General features: G+C 42.5%; 1 protein-coding gene across 4 annotated transcripts; it reads left to right on the top strand.

The window, feature by feature from the left end:
- Positions 1-348: 348 nt before the first annotated feature.
- On the top strand, positions 349-17,663 carry LOC144159177 (group XIIA secretory phospholipase A2-like). Of its 4 annotated transcripts, none has more exons than XM_077690505.1 (3): positions 349-417; positions 518-635; positions 16,523-17,663. In XM_077690505.1, exon 3 carries the CDS (start codon positions 16,588-16,590, stop codon positions 17,080-17,082), a length of 495 nt encoding a protein of 164 aa, XP_077546631.1. In that variant the 5' UTR covers positions 349-417; positions 518-635; positions 16,523-16,587; the 3' UTR covers positions 17,083-17,663. The 4 variants fall into 4 exon arrangements, with proteins under 4 accessions (XP_077546631.1, XP_077546630.1, XP_077546633.1 ...); XM_077690504.1 differs by having other exon boundaries at positions 518-694; XM_077690507.1 differs by lacking the exons at positions 349-417; positions 518-635 and adding an exon at positions 12,637-12,654.
- Positions 17,664-18,107: the final 444 nt, after the last annotated feature.

The following is an 18,107-nucleotide window of genomic DNA, read 5'->3' as shown; positions in this document are numbered from 1 at the left end:
TGGAATTTTTCTTCACTCCACTCACGAACATCATCATCGTGAGACAAAGTTGTCGTTCCGGCAGTGCTTTAGGAGTGGACTACAGACGACATCAGTGTAAGACTAAAGGCTTCTCTTTAAATCTAGAACAACAACAACAAACCAGTGTAGAAAATAAGACGCTCATAGCGGGTATTTATTGTAGTAGCAGCGGCGTCATAACAAGGAAACAACACAAGACAGATTCAACGCAAGAATACACGAGCAAAGAAATGGGTTGTTTTTCTCGAGGAAGGCGGGTTTGCATGTATTGCATACATACAAGCCTTTTCTCACCACAAGGTCTTCCTGTTTTCTTCGTGCGGGCCTGGGCGTTGTTGCACGTGGAATCTTGGGTCTCGGCGTGATCGCCTGAAGGCAGGTGTGGTTGCGAAAAAGGTGAGGGCAAAACGTAGAGGGGAGCGTGGGGTGAAATTCCAGGCTCCCACGCCGTCGTTGGCAGCACGGCGTTTGTTACCGGCTTTTTTTATTGTTTCAGGCAAGGCGTAAAACTTCGACTTTCTATGACCTCCGCCCTGATAACGCCGTAATGAGTGACGGGTCGTCGACTGCTACAAGAGCCGATATTTCGTTACGCCCTGCCCCAGCGTGGAAAGGTATGGCTGGCGCGGCTTTGCAATATCGAGCACGCGTCGGCGTGAAAACCACCATCATGGTAAGAGGGCCTCTCAGCGTACAAGCCTAAACTGTTATCCCCGTTTTGCGATTGGCCGGACACGCCCTACCACTGGTGACGTCGTGGGGCGTTTTTTGATGCTTGACCACTCGGGGAAGACGAGAGGCCTATGAATGGTGACTACTGCAAGGAGAAGGCCTTGTTATACTAGGAAGTGCTTACAGGGGAGGGTTTATCGTACTTGAAGATGTCTCCAAAGTGGGTGCGTGTTTTGAATTTGATATTTTTCTTTTAAGTTGCGCTTCTTACAAGGGCAGTGACCCGCGTATTTCAAACTAAAAGTAAGCAGAAAGTAAAAGTAAACTAAAAGTAAAGTAAAGAAAATACGAAGAGAAATAATAAATATTTTGAAGCACCTAGTTTGATTAGGGTAAAAAGGCCTAATTAGGAAAAAATATGGTACAGCATTACAGGGCTCATATATGTTCTTCAAATATGCAAATACAAGAAAAAGAATAATGCCAATAACCACTTCATCCGCTGTGCAAGAAGAAAAAAAAGTGCAGACATTCTTTGAATTACTAATGCGTATCCGTTCTTACGAGGCTTGTGTTTATTGTGAGTTGTTTATAGCGAGATATGGGAATGGGTTGCCAAATACGTCGGGTTATTTTATATTTTTATAGCTTTTTCTTTTTTTCGGCAGTAATGTGCCTCTACACTATTATAGCAATTCGGTACCTTAAATTCACCAATTTAGCTTTTTTGTGTAAATGCGCGGTTTCTTTCAATTATTTGCGTCGTTATCTCCATTTACGCAATTATAAAAAAAAAATGTGTTAAATCCGCTAACCATGCAGTTTTGGCGAATGCATGCCGTCACACGGCGGGTCTGTTTTTATGATTTTTTACACGTGTTTCCGCCGTCATTGTCGGTGAGTTTTTACTTTTGCCTTCGTTTTGTAAAGACGGTACATAAGATACATATTTTTGATTTCGTTAGTTCATTTCTAGATTTGTATTTTTTGTTTTTTGTATTTTGGTGTTTTTTTAAATTTTCAGAGCAAATATTTGTACTTACGCTTTTATTTTTTAACGCTTACTTATGCTTTTACTTACGTTGCAGTACATACTGCACAATGATACTAAGAGTGGGAATATGATAAGAGAGACAAGATAACTATAAAACTGCCATTTCTAGTGGTTCTTATATAGCTACAGCTAATTAATGACCATATTACCACAAGTAAAACTTACTTCCACAGCAAATTTCTAGTGGAGTTTGAAAGAATCACCAATGTTTGATATCTTGGATACCTTAACCGACATTCAGCTCCATTCATATTTGTAGAACTCTACACTCTTTGAGCCCCTCTTTATTTGGTCTATTAATGTTTTATTATTTTAGCGTGCCAGCGTTGATGGCAGGTTAAATAAATTCTTCGCACGTACTTGTGACGCCGGCTTCTTCTTTCAATGATAAATCTGGTTTCTATTTTTACTTTCTTACGATTCCCGGCCGCGGCGGCCGCCTTTCTGATGGAGGCGAAAAGCAAAAACGCCCGTGTGTACGAGATTTCGGTGCACGTTAAAGATACCCAGGTGGTCAAAATTAATCCGGAGCACTCCACTACGGCGCGCCTCATCGCCTGCATTGCGTCGGTGCGTTAAACCCTACAATGAATCAATTATTTTTGCTTTCTTTAATTTGGGTCTTGTCACTCGAGATAGACGACAGCGTTAGTGGAACCTTGTATGGGGATTTATTACACTCTATAGCAAAGCTACAATAAGAAATAGTTTATCCTTGAGGACTCGGTGGCTGTCATTTATTCGCAATTGAGCTTCCTCGCGCGAACTAGAGCAGCAAAACAAAAGTCTGGCTTGCTACAAGGTTCAAAGATGCCCCCGTGGACTTGTATCCTTCTTTGACGGGCGTGGACAAAGCAGAATAGCTGCGAGCTACCGAGGTTCCCCTTGGAGGAACAGGAGCGCTGGCGTTGCAGAACGTATGCACCCGAGCGTGAAATGGCGTTCTATCGCTAAAGAACAGCGCGGTCTCACGCGAGACCGTTATGCCCTTTCCGTTGCTTTGAATGGATCCCACCTTCTTACACAGTCTCAACTGCCCTGCTAAGAGACAGTTCTTGAAAAAGCACCGGAGAAAAGAAACGATTATCCCGACAGTTCTTGCTTGTTCGGGGAGGACGGAGCTGCGACGGTGCATTCGAATGTTGTAGTCTGCATCGTACTTAGACAGCATTATGTACGTAGACTGCTATGCCTAACATAGAAACGCCGATGAAAAAAAGATAGGTAGTCATGCCGCCTCTTTGTACGGGCACCTAAAAAATAGTAACGGATCGATTCACAGAAGGAGCTTGAGATTTTTGCGCAAAATGCTATGGGTGAAAGGCCTAGGTAGGCTGCAGCAGTAGAAACGTACAGTCGGCGTTGCCAGGTATTTGAAGTACATTATCGAACATACAGGTACGTTCCGTCAAGCCTTAGCTAAACGTTCTCCTAAACTCGTTGTATTCAACCAGTGAAGCGTGTATTGAAACAATATTGTACGGCGAACAACAGGATACAACAGACAATTTATTGAATTTATTGAGCGCCGTGCAGCTCCTCAGAGAAAATTGTTCAAGTCTCGTAATTTACTTCTTTTTAAATTCGCCCATCTAGCATGACTGTTTCTAGAGTATAGAAACAATATAATATTAAAGATTGCTTGATAGGTTGAGAGAAAAATATAATATGAACTCAGGCCCGAGAAAACAGGGAGGTATTTTTTTTTTTTGAAAATCATGCAGCCACATTTTTGTTTTATTTTTATTTATTTGCACTGTGATCCCATGTGAACGTTTCTCGGAAACGCTGATATCAATATTTTTGTTCTTGCTCTCGCTACGTGTTCGTCTGATAGAGCGCTGGCTAACCCTAATCAGTGAGCGTGTTGTACGAGTGGACCCCATAACAAAGCAAAACACTCATCACTGCATTTTTGAGGCAAGGAGGTAAGCAAATAAAAATTCAATTCACCCGTTGTTTCCGGGAAACATCGCTTCTTCGGTGGTATTCTTTGCTCACTCAGGTAAGCGAAAATTTGCCGGAAAACACATGAGAAGTTAAGTTTTTGATCATACGAAACAGGGATACTATCAACAAACTACGAGTTAAGTGGATTTACGAGTTCAGCGACAAAGCAAAAAGTTTAAAATTTATACCCGAATCCCCAATCCAAACAAATAAGCCAATCCTTTAACGGTGACATAAAACAACGTTTCTTTTGGAAATGTATCACAAGGGTAGCAATTATTCCTAGAAACAAGAATTCTAGGTACAAAACATCCTTGCAGCTTTATTAAGAACGACTTAAATGGACTTGTTACTTTATTTGTGTATCGCATGAAGTCGCTATGCAACCAGCGGGTAAATGACACATGGTAAGTGTTGGCTAACGCAGCTGACGTTTAAAGTGTTGTGAGCGCTTCGAGAGGAAACCTCCTGGTACCGTGCCAGCTTCATTTCAATAAAATTAGCTTTGATACAAAAAGATATTGTACTGAATAGAGAATTACGTTCCTGCATAAGCATTCCCGAGGACACTTCTGGAGGACGCATTCAAAGCGCGAAATACGTATACGGTTGAAGCAAAAAGGACTGGAATGGCGGTACCACGGCGGCTCGTCGCTGAAACTTAGTAAATCACATGCCATCTAATTCAGGTTCTGCGTTTAATTTTTTTTTGAGTGTTTAGGGCACTCCTGTGTTCTGAACATTTTCCTATCCCTGGTCCGTAGTTCAGGAACCGAATGGGGACGTGTTATTTGGGAACATGAGCCGCAATTTCACAAGGAAGCCACTTGCATACAATTGCAGCCATTTTATGACAGCAATATTTTCTACGCAGCAAACATTTCTGCTTCACTACTAACGACTAACTTTGTAGAGTCCTGATGATTCATTTTGTGCTGTTGGTCGCAAATAGTGTTTCCCGTCGAACTTTGCCTGATGGCCTACATCTCACCGGAACATCGCATATCACGTAAATGTGAACTTGTGCGGTAAGAAAAAGGTATCGCTTTCAATAAATACTCAGCGATAATACTTGCCGTAATGCTTGCCGTAACCCTAGGCACACGTGGACGTTCTAAATATTTGAAAGGGTGGCGGGAAAAGTAGTTATGAGTAGTACCATATTTCATCCGACGGTGAGAGGCATTCGATTTATTGTCCTGGTAATGTTGCCTGCCTATGTGCACATCCTAGCTACAAAAAGACAGCATATCTTGCCCTGTTTCACAAACGTTATAATACTTAATAAAGAAACACGCAACTATGGCGCTTTTTTCTTTTGTTTGTTTATTTGTGTGTGTGTGTGTGTGTGTGTGTGTGTGTGTAGGCGTGTGCGCACGCGTGTGTTTGTGCGCGGCGGGCATGGGATCAGGCTTAAGTGTGTGCTTACATATCGCTGAATGACATATTTATGTAATGTCCTCAGATGTACTATCGGCGTCAAATGAAACGAGAACACGAAAATATGAACCAGAACGTGCGAAATTAAAAACATACTCTTCGTAGAGTTCATATAATGGTATGCTATAGGTATATTTAGAAATCCAATTTTTCCAACTTTGTTTTTGTAGCTAACTCACGCGTCATTTTGGCTTGGATGGAAAGAAATCGCGCTATTTGTGCGTTCAGGTTCATAATTTTGTGTTCGCATTTCATTTGACGCCAATAGCACTGAAATTGAGTTAGCAAAGAAGTAGACTTGTAGCGCTTGACGATATTGGCGGTGAGATGTTTGAGCGGCACCCCCTGGCTCTGGCGTGGGCTTAGGGACTTGCGCCTCTGTTGTCTGCTGCACTCCGCTTGTGAGGGGCAGTAGTGAGGGGCAGCAGGAGCCCCGGCAGCTAGAAATCGCTCGCTTTGATGCTGTGGTGCATTAAAAGCGTATTTTTAATAATTCAGTTATTTTTGCCTGCTTGTGACCCATCTGAATAATTTCAAGCTGTACCCCCCACAAGTTGGCAGAGAGAACAACTTTCAGAGCATCGGTCAGAAGATCGTGTGTAACTCATTCTTTCTAGCTTACTCGCGAGGTTCAGCGCCCAGAGTTCCTCAATTAGTGTATATTCAAAATGCGTGGGCTTCCCTACAGTACTTTTGAGGTGCTCTTATGAAGACTCAACAGTCTAATGCTACGTACCAAGCAGCGGGCCCCTACACGCGCATTGCACAGCAAGAACCAAAGCGGCTGTCTTCTGTTTCTTTCGTTGTTGTGGACTTGTATCAGATGATTTTTTTTTTCTGTGCCCAACGCATTAATTTTTCTGCACCGTCACAAACCTCTTATTTGGGGATGTTTGGGGGCTCACAAATATCGTGTGGATACTTCTTTAGGCTGTATAGAAGGTATTCCTTTCTTCCCAAATTGGCTTTTGTCATGCGCGCGTGCACGAAGGTGCATATCCGCAGCGTGCTTTGTTTTTTCACATGCACATACAATGAGGTTTGTGCTACGCCACCGCGATCGCGCCCCAGACAACGTTGTCCGGAGTACTCGAAGGCGGATTTTGTGCCCCGAATTTCTACCGTAACCACCGTTATAACGAACGGACTCTCAGACCGAATTATGTCATGTCTATGGTGTTGAAGTCTTGATATGGTCGCTAAAGAACGCAATAAATAGTATACGTGGATATATTAGAAGAATCAAAACCGATTAATATTAATTTCAAAGAACCCCATTAGGGTTTTTCTACCTTTCCAGGCGTAAAGAACAAACTCTGGTCTACTCGGGATGGCGTTCTATGGAGTGAAGAAAATTTCTCTTACTCTCTTGTCTTTTACTTAGAATCGGCCCGCTAATCAGCTGTATTTTAATAATAAATAGTTTTCTCCTCCTTCTCATCCTCCACCTCCTCTTGAGTGCAGTTTTCCCATTACGGATATCTGATATTGGGAAGATAAAGCTGTGGGAAATGTACTGAAATATCCCTCCAGGTTTTAAAAACACAGTGTTACTGTGTCTTTACCATAGACATGACTCGTTTTGCTGAAAAAACCTCCATACTGGTTAGAAGCCTGGTATAAAACCAACACGCGCCTATACACACAGTGAGTTATGTAGAACTCAACCTGCAGTTTTTGCAGCTCATAGTGCATGTCGGCATACTTTCATGCCATGGAACCGTAAAGTAATGTGATACAACACTTTCGAGCATTCGGCAAGTTTCCAAAACCTGTTTTACCTTGCATATGATTACTGGGAATCGTAACGCCTTCTGCCAAAGCCGACAGCCCTGAAGGCATGAAATTTGTTTTGGTCCTGTATTTTCGCTGTTGTGGGTTACTAGCAGCTGGCTGTTTCCTTTGTACTAAATATTTCTTAATACAAAAGCTGACGCCTAGCTCCGACTCTTCGCGCTCCGCGCAAGACCGGCCTCACAAAGAATGGGCGACGCCGGCAATGTTTTTTTCCGTAGCGGTATCCAAAACTATACTTTAACTGACGCCTTGAGCTGGTGTATGCTATTTTAAGTCTGTTATTGTCATAAAAAGTTACGCACACGCTAAATGAGGTGCGGACAAGCATCAGACGTCAACCAAGCGCGAAGAAACAGCAAGGAGGGCGAGCCCGAGTGAAGCAGACGACAAATGCAAAAATACCTAAACCGACGTCACGGAGGAGCAACTTGCAGCGCCGCCCGTTGTCGCGCTCACCGCCAATAACGATATGCTACGTGCCATTTGGCCACATTCTAAACCTGCATCTATCTAAGGTTGGTTTGGGCAACCCACAATCTTTCTGAATTTTTTCTTGCTAACCAGAAGCTTCTCTTGACCTAAAAAATAAACGCTCGCACTGTGCGCATCACTAAAATCAAACTGATGTGAGTTTTTAGCTGGGGCTTGTTTTTTTTCTAAATCACGACTGAGTGATTGCCCCTGTTTTATATTTCGTGTTCCGTAATAATAAAATACCAACGCTTTTTCAATACATTTTTGCTGGAAAGCCGAGAGAATTCTTTCCTATTTTTTTCTAATAATTGATTTCTCAAAATCTACCAGATTAGGACGCTTCATAAAAGGTTTTGGAGTCCTTATAGGCGACCTTTATGTAAGATAATATTTCCAACTTTTTGTCCTTCCGACATTTCCAATTTTCGCAACTTACACTCCTCAAAAATATAAATTTATGCCGCAGACATGAGAAGGCCTTGGTTTTTATAAGTATTATTTGAAGTTGCTGCTATGTAGTTTAAATTTCACGAATTTGCAAAAACTTGTTCGATAATCTTCGCGAATTACCAGGACAGCTGTGTTAGGCGAAGAGCCATAAAGTATGCGGAAAAATGGCCGACTAGCAATTGATAGCAAAAGCGAGGCGCGAAATTCAAGCCCGGGGAAGACTTTTCATGTGAGCTTCTTAGCGTAAGAAGGCGCAGAGAAAAAAGCTTGTAATATTTACAGGAATAGTTTTCTAAGCGATATGTTGTTAAATCAGCAAACATTCGTTTCAGTTGGTGGTTTGGGAGCCTTCACCTGTCATAAGGAACCTGTACACGCGTAATTACGCCTATAATTAGAGCATGTCAATACCATAGCATTCCTAGCGCTTTACAAATTACGTTGCCTACTTATCAGACTTATCAGGGTACCATTATTTTGGGATGTTGTCAATTTTCGATTTATATAGTTGATTTTTCTAATACTGATAAACACTATATTCCTTCTATGGTTGAAAAACCAAACAGGCCTCTCCGACCACAATGCTTCGTACAGGGATAAGCTTCTTTATTCTTCAAGCATTCTCCTTCTCAAGCTGAAATATTTGACGCCACAAATGTGATTGCCCGCCGGCGCAAGTATATCGCCGAAATGCAGGCGGAGGCGTCGCTGGCTGGTGAATGATTACAATATTGAAACAGGCTTGTGCGGTTCATGCCGGCAGAACATCTCGAGGAGTGTCCTGACATTTAAAATAACTTCGAGGATACAAACAAAAGCCCTTGTTTTGCGAGGATACAAACAAAAGCCCTTGTTTTGCTCAACTAATCCACCTCTCCTTCAGCAACACACCCAATTCTCCTGCTATATTATTGTTTCCAGAAAGCCAACCGACGCTGTAGTTGGCATACCACGGGCAAGGCAATTAAATTAGCACGCGATAACAAATTTTCGATGGGTTCACTTGAAGGCTTGTTAGAGTGCAGACATTCTTTGTGGGTAACGTGAAAAACTTAAGTAGATGTGCAAAAAGCTTGATTACTTTTATTTGAGGAATTTTCGTTGCTGAAGTAATGTATTAAATATCGTTTGCTCTGCATCTTACAAAACAACAGTTAGAGGCTGTGAGTGGCTCTTAGAGACCCTATGTCATCGTTACCGACTCCTTGTGAGCGTATATTTTCAGCACCAATGGCTACTTGCACGTTCCTGAAATTTGCACAAAACAGCAGCTATAAGAATTTAACACAAAGTACCGATCTGTTTCAGAGCAACTAACAGGACATAACAAACGATATTGTACTTTTGCAAGCAATTTGCAGAACGTGGCACATGGTACCGCTGCATTCTTTCTCAGAGCCATTTGCAGAATTAACAAAATAGTGCAATTCTTTTTTAATCCAGCTTGCAGGACGTAACATATACGGTTTGGTCCCGGAGTAACAACTGCAGAAGCTCAGGCATAGCACAGTTCTCTTTTGGAGCAACGTACAGGAGAAAAACGAGACCGCTCTCGTCATTTTCGGAGTAACTTGCAGGATTTAACAGCAGTTACCGGTACCGTTCCTTATCAGAGTCACTTGCACAAGTTCACAAAAGGTACAATTTTTTCAAGGACATTTGCGGTCATTACGACATGACACTGTTTGGTCTCAGGGCAGAAATTGCGCAAATTCTTACACACTACGAATAATTTTTGGAGCAATTTGGAGAAGTTAAGATTGTACAGTTCTTTTCCAGGGCAACTTGGAATTTATAGCATGGTAGCGTCTTTTCTCAGAGCAAGTTGCACAGCTTAGCGCGTGGTACAAGCACCGTTCCTTCTCAAAGCAACCAGCATTACATAACAAATTGTACTGCTTTTTTCAGAGAAATTGGTAGGACTGAACACGTAATACTGTTTGGTATGAAATCATCTATATCGTTTTTTTTCAGAAGAACTGCAGAACTTATTAAAAGGTCCCGGCTTCTTTTCTTGCGCAACTTCCAGAAGTTAACACATGGTACCAGCTGTTCGGAGAAAGCTGCAAAATTTCGCAGTTGCTACTGTATTTTTGCAGACAAAGTCACAGAAGATAACCCATGATAGGAATATTTTTACAGCAGAGCGGCTTAAGTTTGAGCTCTGGCCATGCTGGACGTGAAGAGAAAATTCCGCTCGGCGAAGTGGCGATCGGTAAAAGGCTAGGCCAAAAAGAACGAGGGAAAGTTGCCAGGAGGCAAGGAGCTCACGGGCAGGCGTTGGGACTGCGGGCCTAAAAAAGAACGCATCCCGTGGTCCGAATCGACGCTTGATCGCTCGCGTTATGAAACCCTCGTCTATCCGATTTCGCTGTCACCGCATTTGGGGAGATCGGAATTTTCTTTGGGTTCGTAGCGCGGGCATTGGCTTTTAGACTTTGACTGTGTTGACGTGGATGTTGGCTTCGGACTTTTGCAGTTTGGTAATCGGTCTCCGATTTAACTCAGTTTGCATATAGAAAGCTTCGCTTTTGAACTATCTTTATCTTAAGAAAGGGGCACACCGACGAAAAGCAAGATAAAGCTAGTTATGGCCACCAGCTCCGCTGTTTCTTTAGCATTCGCATCTCAGTTACGAAGGTGGCCGAATTTTGTCGCTGTAACTTTCACATTCTAATGCGTAGTACCGTCGTTTTCATACTTTTTTGGTCATTGTTACAATAGAATACGAAGTTTTTACGTAAATAACCTAAGAAAAAAATCGCTGCGCAATATTCTTCACCCACTATACCTCAGCAAAAATGAGAATTTGGTAGCCGTTTTCTTACTATTCAGAAAATGCAGCGATTTCAAACACTCTACAGCGTTGCAGTGTTATAAGGTTCAATGTGAGCCGAAGTTTCAGCGGGTGCAGTGCACACGTTATAAGTTCTGAGAAAACCTCAGAATGATAGACACATACGGGAAGCTTCATGACCGGTAGTCATTGAAATAAGCTGCTAATGTGCAGCCCCTTTTTTTTCAATTATGTCCGAAAAATTAAAAGTGTGCACATTTTTGTATGAGCAGCAAAAAATAAAAGCAAATAAGCCCATATAAAACTTGTATTCTCTGGTCGCTAGGAAAGATGCTGACGGATGGTGCACTTTCACTCTCTTTCCACCGCAGTCATCTCCCTTTTTTAATTTTTCGCCACCCATTTTCTCTGCCCACTATCAATTGGTTTATCGGTCTTTATTTCACATGAAGAAAACCTATAATCAGCTGGGGTGGACTCTTCCAGATTCATGAGAGACCTCGTTCCTCCTCTCTTGGGACTGTAATTAAATATGCAAGGGATATAAATTATCCTCGCTCACGGCTTTATGCCTATACCAACTGCCTTACTTTTTATTTGGATTAGGTCTGTGCGAACTTTTTTGCTTGTTGTTCGGATCCACTGAAAAGAATAAGCGCATATATTTAGGTAAATAGTCCAATATTGTCGGAACAACGGTCTTTACTGCAGAAAGAATTTGTCTTCTTTTTAAAGTTTACTTGAAGAAACAGCGTCTGCTGGGTTCTGCGCTAGAATAATTACCGGTCCTCCAGACCCTTAAAAATGTAGGAATTACGTTTTGCTTTACTGGCCGCTCGCTTCTTGTAATTGCAATTTTAGCTTCTCGTTTAGTTCTGTACCTGCATAGTAAGACAGAGAAGCTTATATCGAAGATGAGATTGTTAACAGCGACATGGGTACTTTTTCGACGTACAAAATATGTGTAGAACACAGTCAATAGGCATTTAAATCCTTAGATTAGGTGGCCGCGAAATACACGAGCCAAATGTTAGTGCTCGCCGCAGATAACATGGCTTAGGGACACTTTCCCAAAATTTTTCTCTTTTTGTCGAATTTCTCAACGAGTGGACCATCTTTCCTTGTTCATGTGACGCCAAACAAAAACTGTATCTGACATCGACCGCCTTCTTCTCAGTTGCATCAGTCGAAACGTTCGATAGCTTTTTTGAAGAAAATCGCAACAATAGCAATGCACAAGAAAGGTGCGGGCTACCAAACAATGGAGTGCCGTCTGTGCTGGTGACGGACGCAGGTTTGTTATAGCTTGAAAGTTCGAAGAAAAGGTAGGGAGTGTTTATCTTACCGGCTAAAGCACCCCTGTAAAATTTGACGGGTAGTTGTGGTGGTGCCGAAACCTTGCAGTGCTATGTTATGCAGCCGTTCACAAGCTATATACTTATAATCAAATCAGAAAAATAGAGTTTTGTGGAAAAGATTATGAGAGGAAACACGCAAACATAAAAAAAGGAATTCAGTGGTCCCCATCGACAAAATTGAAAAAAAAATGAAGAAATCTCCTTTTTTTTTGTGTTTGTCGCTGCCATTCAACGATCGCCACAAGCCGCAACTGTTTGTATTGGGAATTTAATCTTCTACTTCTCAGAACGCGTATCTTTACTTGACCACCTGCACCCACTTGGACGACGAGCAAGTATTGATCTCTAGAGCGGAAACTGCCCAGCTGTCGCTTGGGCTCCCGAACTAAGGAGCCGCATCCACTTTTCCACTCAATTTTCTTTACCACTATGCGCTCTTGCTAATAAAATTCTGCGCCGTGAGCCTGGCTGCGATGCGCCTCCTCTTTGCTGTAGAAATTCTACCACACCACGTTGCTTCGCTCGGTAACAGCTGTTGCCAACTCGTGATAATAATACGGCGGGATCAAGGAGTGCGACACGTCGACTTAGCGGTATGTTGACATCTGTGCTCCACGTCGAACGCCTTGAGCGCTGCAACGGTAATCCATTTTTTCAAGTTTGTTTTTTTAGGCTTTTAACTTTGTATGCTGTATTAGACGCCGGAGTCGGGTCGCATGTTTTCAGTAAGGGAGCTCGTCTGGTTCCGTTCTCAGGACTATCGTCGCTTCTGTGAAAGGTTGGGACCACTTCTTTGAAGGTTGAGCGCTTGTGCCCGCTCGAATTTGTTGATATGCTCTTACTGTCAGCCTGTATTGGTGTTTTAAACGACCTCAGAAAACCAGGAAGTCGCATTTACGTGTTTTACTTCGGAAGTCTTTCCGAACGATTGCAGCAGGGTTCCTTAGCCGCCACATAATTTACGCCCCAATCTGAGTTATGTTTCTCATAATGACCTCAGTCGCAGTATTTTTAGCGACGTGCGAACGCAAATTGTTCCTAACATAATGAACATAAGTAAAAATTCACATTTTGCAATATTCTTAGTTTCTTAAATTTTGTGTTGGTAGGAAAAAAAACGTGTCAGTTAATCATAGCTTGTTTTGTGACGTGGTGATCAGAACAGAGCCTCGTCGTGTTTTATTGCTGTATGGTCACCGCGTTGAGAATAATCAAGGGTTTTTTCTTTTGCTAACTGCTCAAATGCTTAAACCCACGATGTAATAGAGAATTGTTTCATATTATCTTTTCTGTGTTTTGTCCAACGTGATCAGGAACGAAAAAAATACCCAGGTGACTACGGGATTTTGTACAATTTGAGGCTAAATGTCCTCATCAGGAGTTTATACTTACTCAGCGTTTTATGTGGGCATGTAGAATATTTTTTTTAATATTTTGAAAACGTCGCATTGCCCAAATCCCTATTTCTTATGCCTTGAGTGTAGTGGAAGGCGAAAATTGGTGGCCTTTGTCTTTCACGCTCACCTCTCACACTTTTCCCCTGCCGTCTCGCTTCTCGCACGATAAACACGGTGGATGTTTGCTTAGGTCAATTCAATTTTACCGTGTTGAAATGCTCGCCCTATATCTACTGAAAACTTCAGCTTGTGTTGGACTTATAATGCCGCCAGGAGAGCTAGTGCTTCGCGCTAGTGTTCTTTTCAATTTAGGGCTCAAAAATTTTTTTCAAGGAGTATTTTTATGTACTATCGCAAAAATCAAGCAGCCATGCATATTAGGGGCGAAACCCCTTAGGGGCTCGGGCTCTCGGCGTCCTCTGCTGTCGGATAATGTCATCGTGGATGTAGTCACGGTAATAAAACACCGCGACACTCGTTTATGCCTCGTGCTAGGACGTAAGCCGTACTGAAAGAACACACCGGGACACTCGTTTTCCATCGCCTCGCGCTAGAACATTTTGTGCTTTAAGCAAAGCTAGTAGAACGCAGACTGTGGTAAAGTGTGGATTGGAGAAACATGATACATTTTGAACATGCCATGAGCACCGCAACATGGACTGACCAGAAAAAAAATACACAGACTCTGCGCTATGTCTATGGTCCCTTGAAAGTTAGCCGTCTATCAGTCTGCACGTTCGGAAGGGTTTTTGGGGGATGAAAACTACGGACAAACAGCACACCAATCGACGGCAGCAGCGCGGTCCCCTTGAACTCACTACGTTCGCCATTAAGACACTTTGAAAACTGAAGTTTTGTCTTGAAAGCTTTTTTTACCTTATTGCTTCATCCTTCTTACTTGAATATGTTTTTCCATAAATTTTAAAAAGTTAGAATTTCGCGTCGTGTACTCGGAATGACCGTTTGTCACGGTGACTGAAAGGCAGACGACGCTTCTTTTACATTTAGATATTTGTACTTTTTGGGACAAGAAGAGCAACAAAAAGAATTATGCAGGGGCATGGGTTAAAAATAAATTGTATTGTTTAAAAATGTCGAAATGAAAAATGCAGTGGGGCGCGTGAGAGGGCGTTGTGGTCGACCTGTGGGGTCTTGGCGCGACGGTTTTCATTCGTGCCGCATCACGTCGTTGTGTGGGAGAACGGCCTGCAGTGCCAAAGTAGCCTGTATCCGTAATTTTTTGCGGAGATCATGGTATATAGGTCAACCTTAGTTTCTTGTTTTTCGTCTTGGGCCGGTTTTGCTTGAAACAGTTCAGTTTATTGGTGTGTCTTTAAATATATCAGCAACGCTTCTGTTCGGTGAAGAAGCAAAATGTAGCATATTCAGATGTTAGAGGGTGCTTGCCATTTCTAGTAAAGCAATTGCTTCCGAATCTGTATCCTTTTTGAACTTAACATTTTTACTACCGACGGAATATTTTCTGTTTTTTGGAGGGAGTTCTGGAACTAATATTCTATTCGTGGCAATTGGAGATTGAATTTTTAGATACACCTGTCAGAAGTATTCCTCCGAATGTTCAGGTTTGATTGGTGTGGAGATACGCCTACCTAATTTTAAATATTCTTTCTAAGAAAATTATTGTTACTTATATATTTATCACTGTGAATTTGCCATGTCAAAATTCAGGTTTCGCAAAGTTTACTTAAATAGCATGCTTGCTTGCACCGGGAATTAGGGCTTGTTACAAACACTGTTGTTTTTGATCTCGAAGGCAAATATTATGCCATGTTTAAATGCATTTTTACCAGAAAACACAGAACACAAAATATTATCTTTTTTCGCACCCCAGTAAATAGTTTTTTGGTATATAAAAATGATGCTTTGCTAGGTATGAACAATTTTGATTTAGGTAAAGCCTCTAGAAGCCCTGAACGCCGCCTGCATTTGCCATGTTATCCAGAATATATGCGCATATATATTCTAACCATACCATCTCCCCAGCTTGAGACTTGCGTGTTTGAAATAATTAGGGCTAATGTGCCTGAAATTGAATTTAGTGTCTTGCATCACTGTGGCTATTTGTTAAAACTTCGTTAAACAAATTTGTTAAAACAAGTACTGGGATGTTCATGGTAGTTTCTTGGTGAGCATTGAAGCGTCTGTTTGTATGTCTTGTACAATGGTTGGAGGAGTACAGGGATAGCCGCTGAATTCGTGGTATAGATAACAGCATAGTGCAGGCTTCCTCATAGTGCAGGAGAGATATTGGTTTGTTATAAGCTGGTCCCTTTCATTTGGCACACCTGAATAGTCCTGAGCAGTTCATGCGCTGCCCAGAACTGATTTCTGAATAAAACTTCAATGGGCGAAAATACGGAGCTATTCTCGAACATTTTCGAATGTCCGAAATGCCAGACAGGATGAGGAATGTAACAAGGTGAGGGTGCTCTGATGTACTTGATAAAATAGAGTGGAACGTTTGGTTTCTAATCACCTGAAGTGTTCTATAAAAATAGAACTGATTTTGGTGGTCCAAGGTGAAGCCTGACAAAAAAGAGTGAAATCAAACTTCGGTACTTTTCCACCCGCGCGTTACTTTCTCTCCAGTATTGACGCCTCTCCTGAGACGCCACAGACACAAATTATTCAGTGAGCCATTTAAGAGAGTACGAAGCTTTCATTTCTATTAACGCGCAAGGAAAAAGACTATGAGATAACGCCAACGCTCCTGAACAACACTAGACATTGATATTTTTGTGTTTTCTAGCTTTTAGATACTCCAAAAACCCGTGTTTTAAGACCTTTCAAATACTTCGTCTTGGCGCTCTTTGGCAGTAACCCTTGCGCCGCTAACCCACACAATCAATCGTCTTAAGGAGAGCCGCAAAATGTTTCTCCATTTCTAGTCCTCTCAGAAAGAGTATTACTTGTTTGAAGCCAGCACACACTTCGTACTTTTTAGCGAATCCACGAACTATTAAAAATAAGCTAGAATCCCAAACGTTCACTGCTGGTTGAATTGCCATCGAAACAGTGTGGCTATTCCCTTGTCCAGTATGCTGTCAACTACGCTTTCTTTTACCGTCTTTGTTGTGTCTGTTTTTTTCAGGAACTAACAAAAAGGCAGAACAGGGGTGAACAAGTGGCCTGTCTTTAAATCAAGAGCTACAACACATGAAAATGCCGGCAAGGATACCAGCTACCACGGTGCTCCTGCAAATGAATCTTCTTGCGTTTGGAGTCCTGCATTTCTCCGGCCCATCTTCAGCGAGTGAAGAGAACAAAGCAGAGAACTTTTCGTATCCCGAGTGCAAGTTTACCTGCCCCGCAGGTACGACGCCACTGTCGAGGAACCTCGAGAAGAGGCCTCCCAATGGTTGTGGCACGAAGGACTTTCGGGTGCCGACTTCAATGTTGCCGCACCGAGACTTCGAGAAGTGCTGCCACGAAGTAGAGCTCTGCTACTACACCTGCCTTGCGAACAAGGCAAGCTGTGACGTCGCGTTGGACGCGTGTCTGAGGCGAGTGTGTGACACCAAAGTGGCCGACAAGGGCTCCTGCTATTCTACTGTCGAAATGTTTATGGAGACGGCGGACGACATGGGATGCGATCTTTTCCTCGAAGCTCAGGGCGAAGCTTGCTACTGTAAGCATGCGGATGAACTGTAGTGCTTGTAATCCCACAACACTTTCTAAAATACACGGGAGATTTTTTTTTCGCTTCCGGACAAGTTGAGGCTGCAGTTAGACTATCAGTGAATGTGGTACGCCTAGCGAGTGGCGCAGAAGTTAGGTCAACTGCCATTTGCATCACCTTAATGCGGTTGACCCGGGAAGCTCAAGACCTGATAGCACGCGGGCGACGCAGTCTTTCATGCCGTAATCTCGGCGTAATTTTTTTTTGGTTATGGCGTAGTTTAGACGAAACAATTTTTTTTTGCTTTTAATAAAAGAAACCACAAAAGGAGAGTCAATGACAATAAAATTTTCATCTGAAACAATGTTCCATACGCATTCCTCTATTGACAGTATGGTTTATTTCACGCGTTAGGGTAGCGGCTATAAGCTTTCAAAGCGCGTTGGCGGGCGCGCCTTCTTTCTTTTCAAGAGTATCGGTTCTTCTGTGCAATTTGATTTAAAGCTGCCTTAGCAGCGGCTTCCCTTTGGTGCCGATTAAACAGAATTTGTACCTAGTAATTAGCTCCATCGGAGTGCAAGCGATAATAAATCAAAGCCCCTTTCTTAAGGGAAAGAAGATTGAAACGGGAAGCTTTATCTCATGCAGTTCAGTAAAAGCCCAAATTCCAAACGTCTTCAACCGTGTCAGAATGGCGCGATTCGATAGATGTCAGCTTCGTAACGCGAGAGACCCAGGTTCGATGCCGAGCGTGAGAAGCGTTTTAAAGGAGCCATGAAGAGAAAACACAAGTTTGGTTCATTCGAAAGATTGCCTCGTTAGAACCATAACGACACCACTTATAACGCAAACTTCGCTCAAATAAGCTACATAATTAGGAAAAACGGGAATGGTCATGCGACCCACCAGCTCATTTCCCGCAACAGAACCTATGCCGTCACATGGGCTAAGCTCTGCGATTGGCGGAGGCCGGCAAAAGCAAACGCATGTTAGGCAGGGCTTACAGCTGGCATAGCGAGCTAAATGCCCGTGAAACATACTGCACATTCTTTTTATG

The sequence above is a fragment of the Haemaphysalis longicornis genome, unplaced genomic scaffold (assembly GCF_048455015.1).
Source record: "Haemaphysalis longicornis isolate Haplotype H1 unplaced genomic scaffold, Haemaphysalis longicornis Haplotype H1 scaffold_10, whole genome shotgun sequence".
In the NCBI taxonomy this organism is placed as follows: Eukaryota; Metazoa; Arthropoda; class Arachnida; order Ixodida; family Ixodidae; genus Haemaphysalis; species Haemaphysalis longicornis.
The sequence above is the reverse complement of the archived record's forward strand: the minus strand, read 5'-3'. Positions and strand labels throughout refer to the sequence as shown.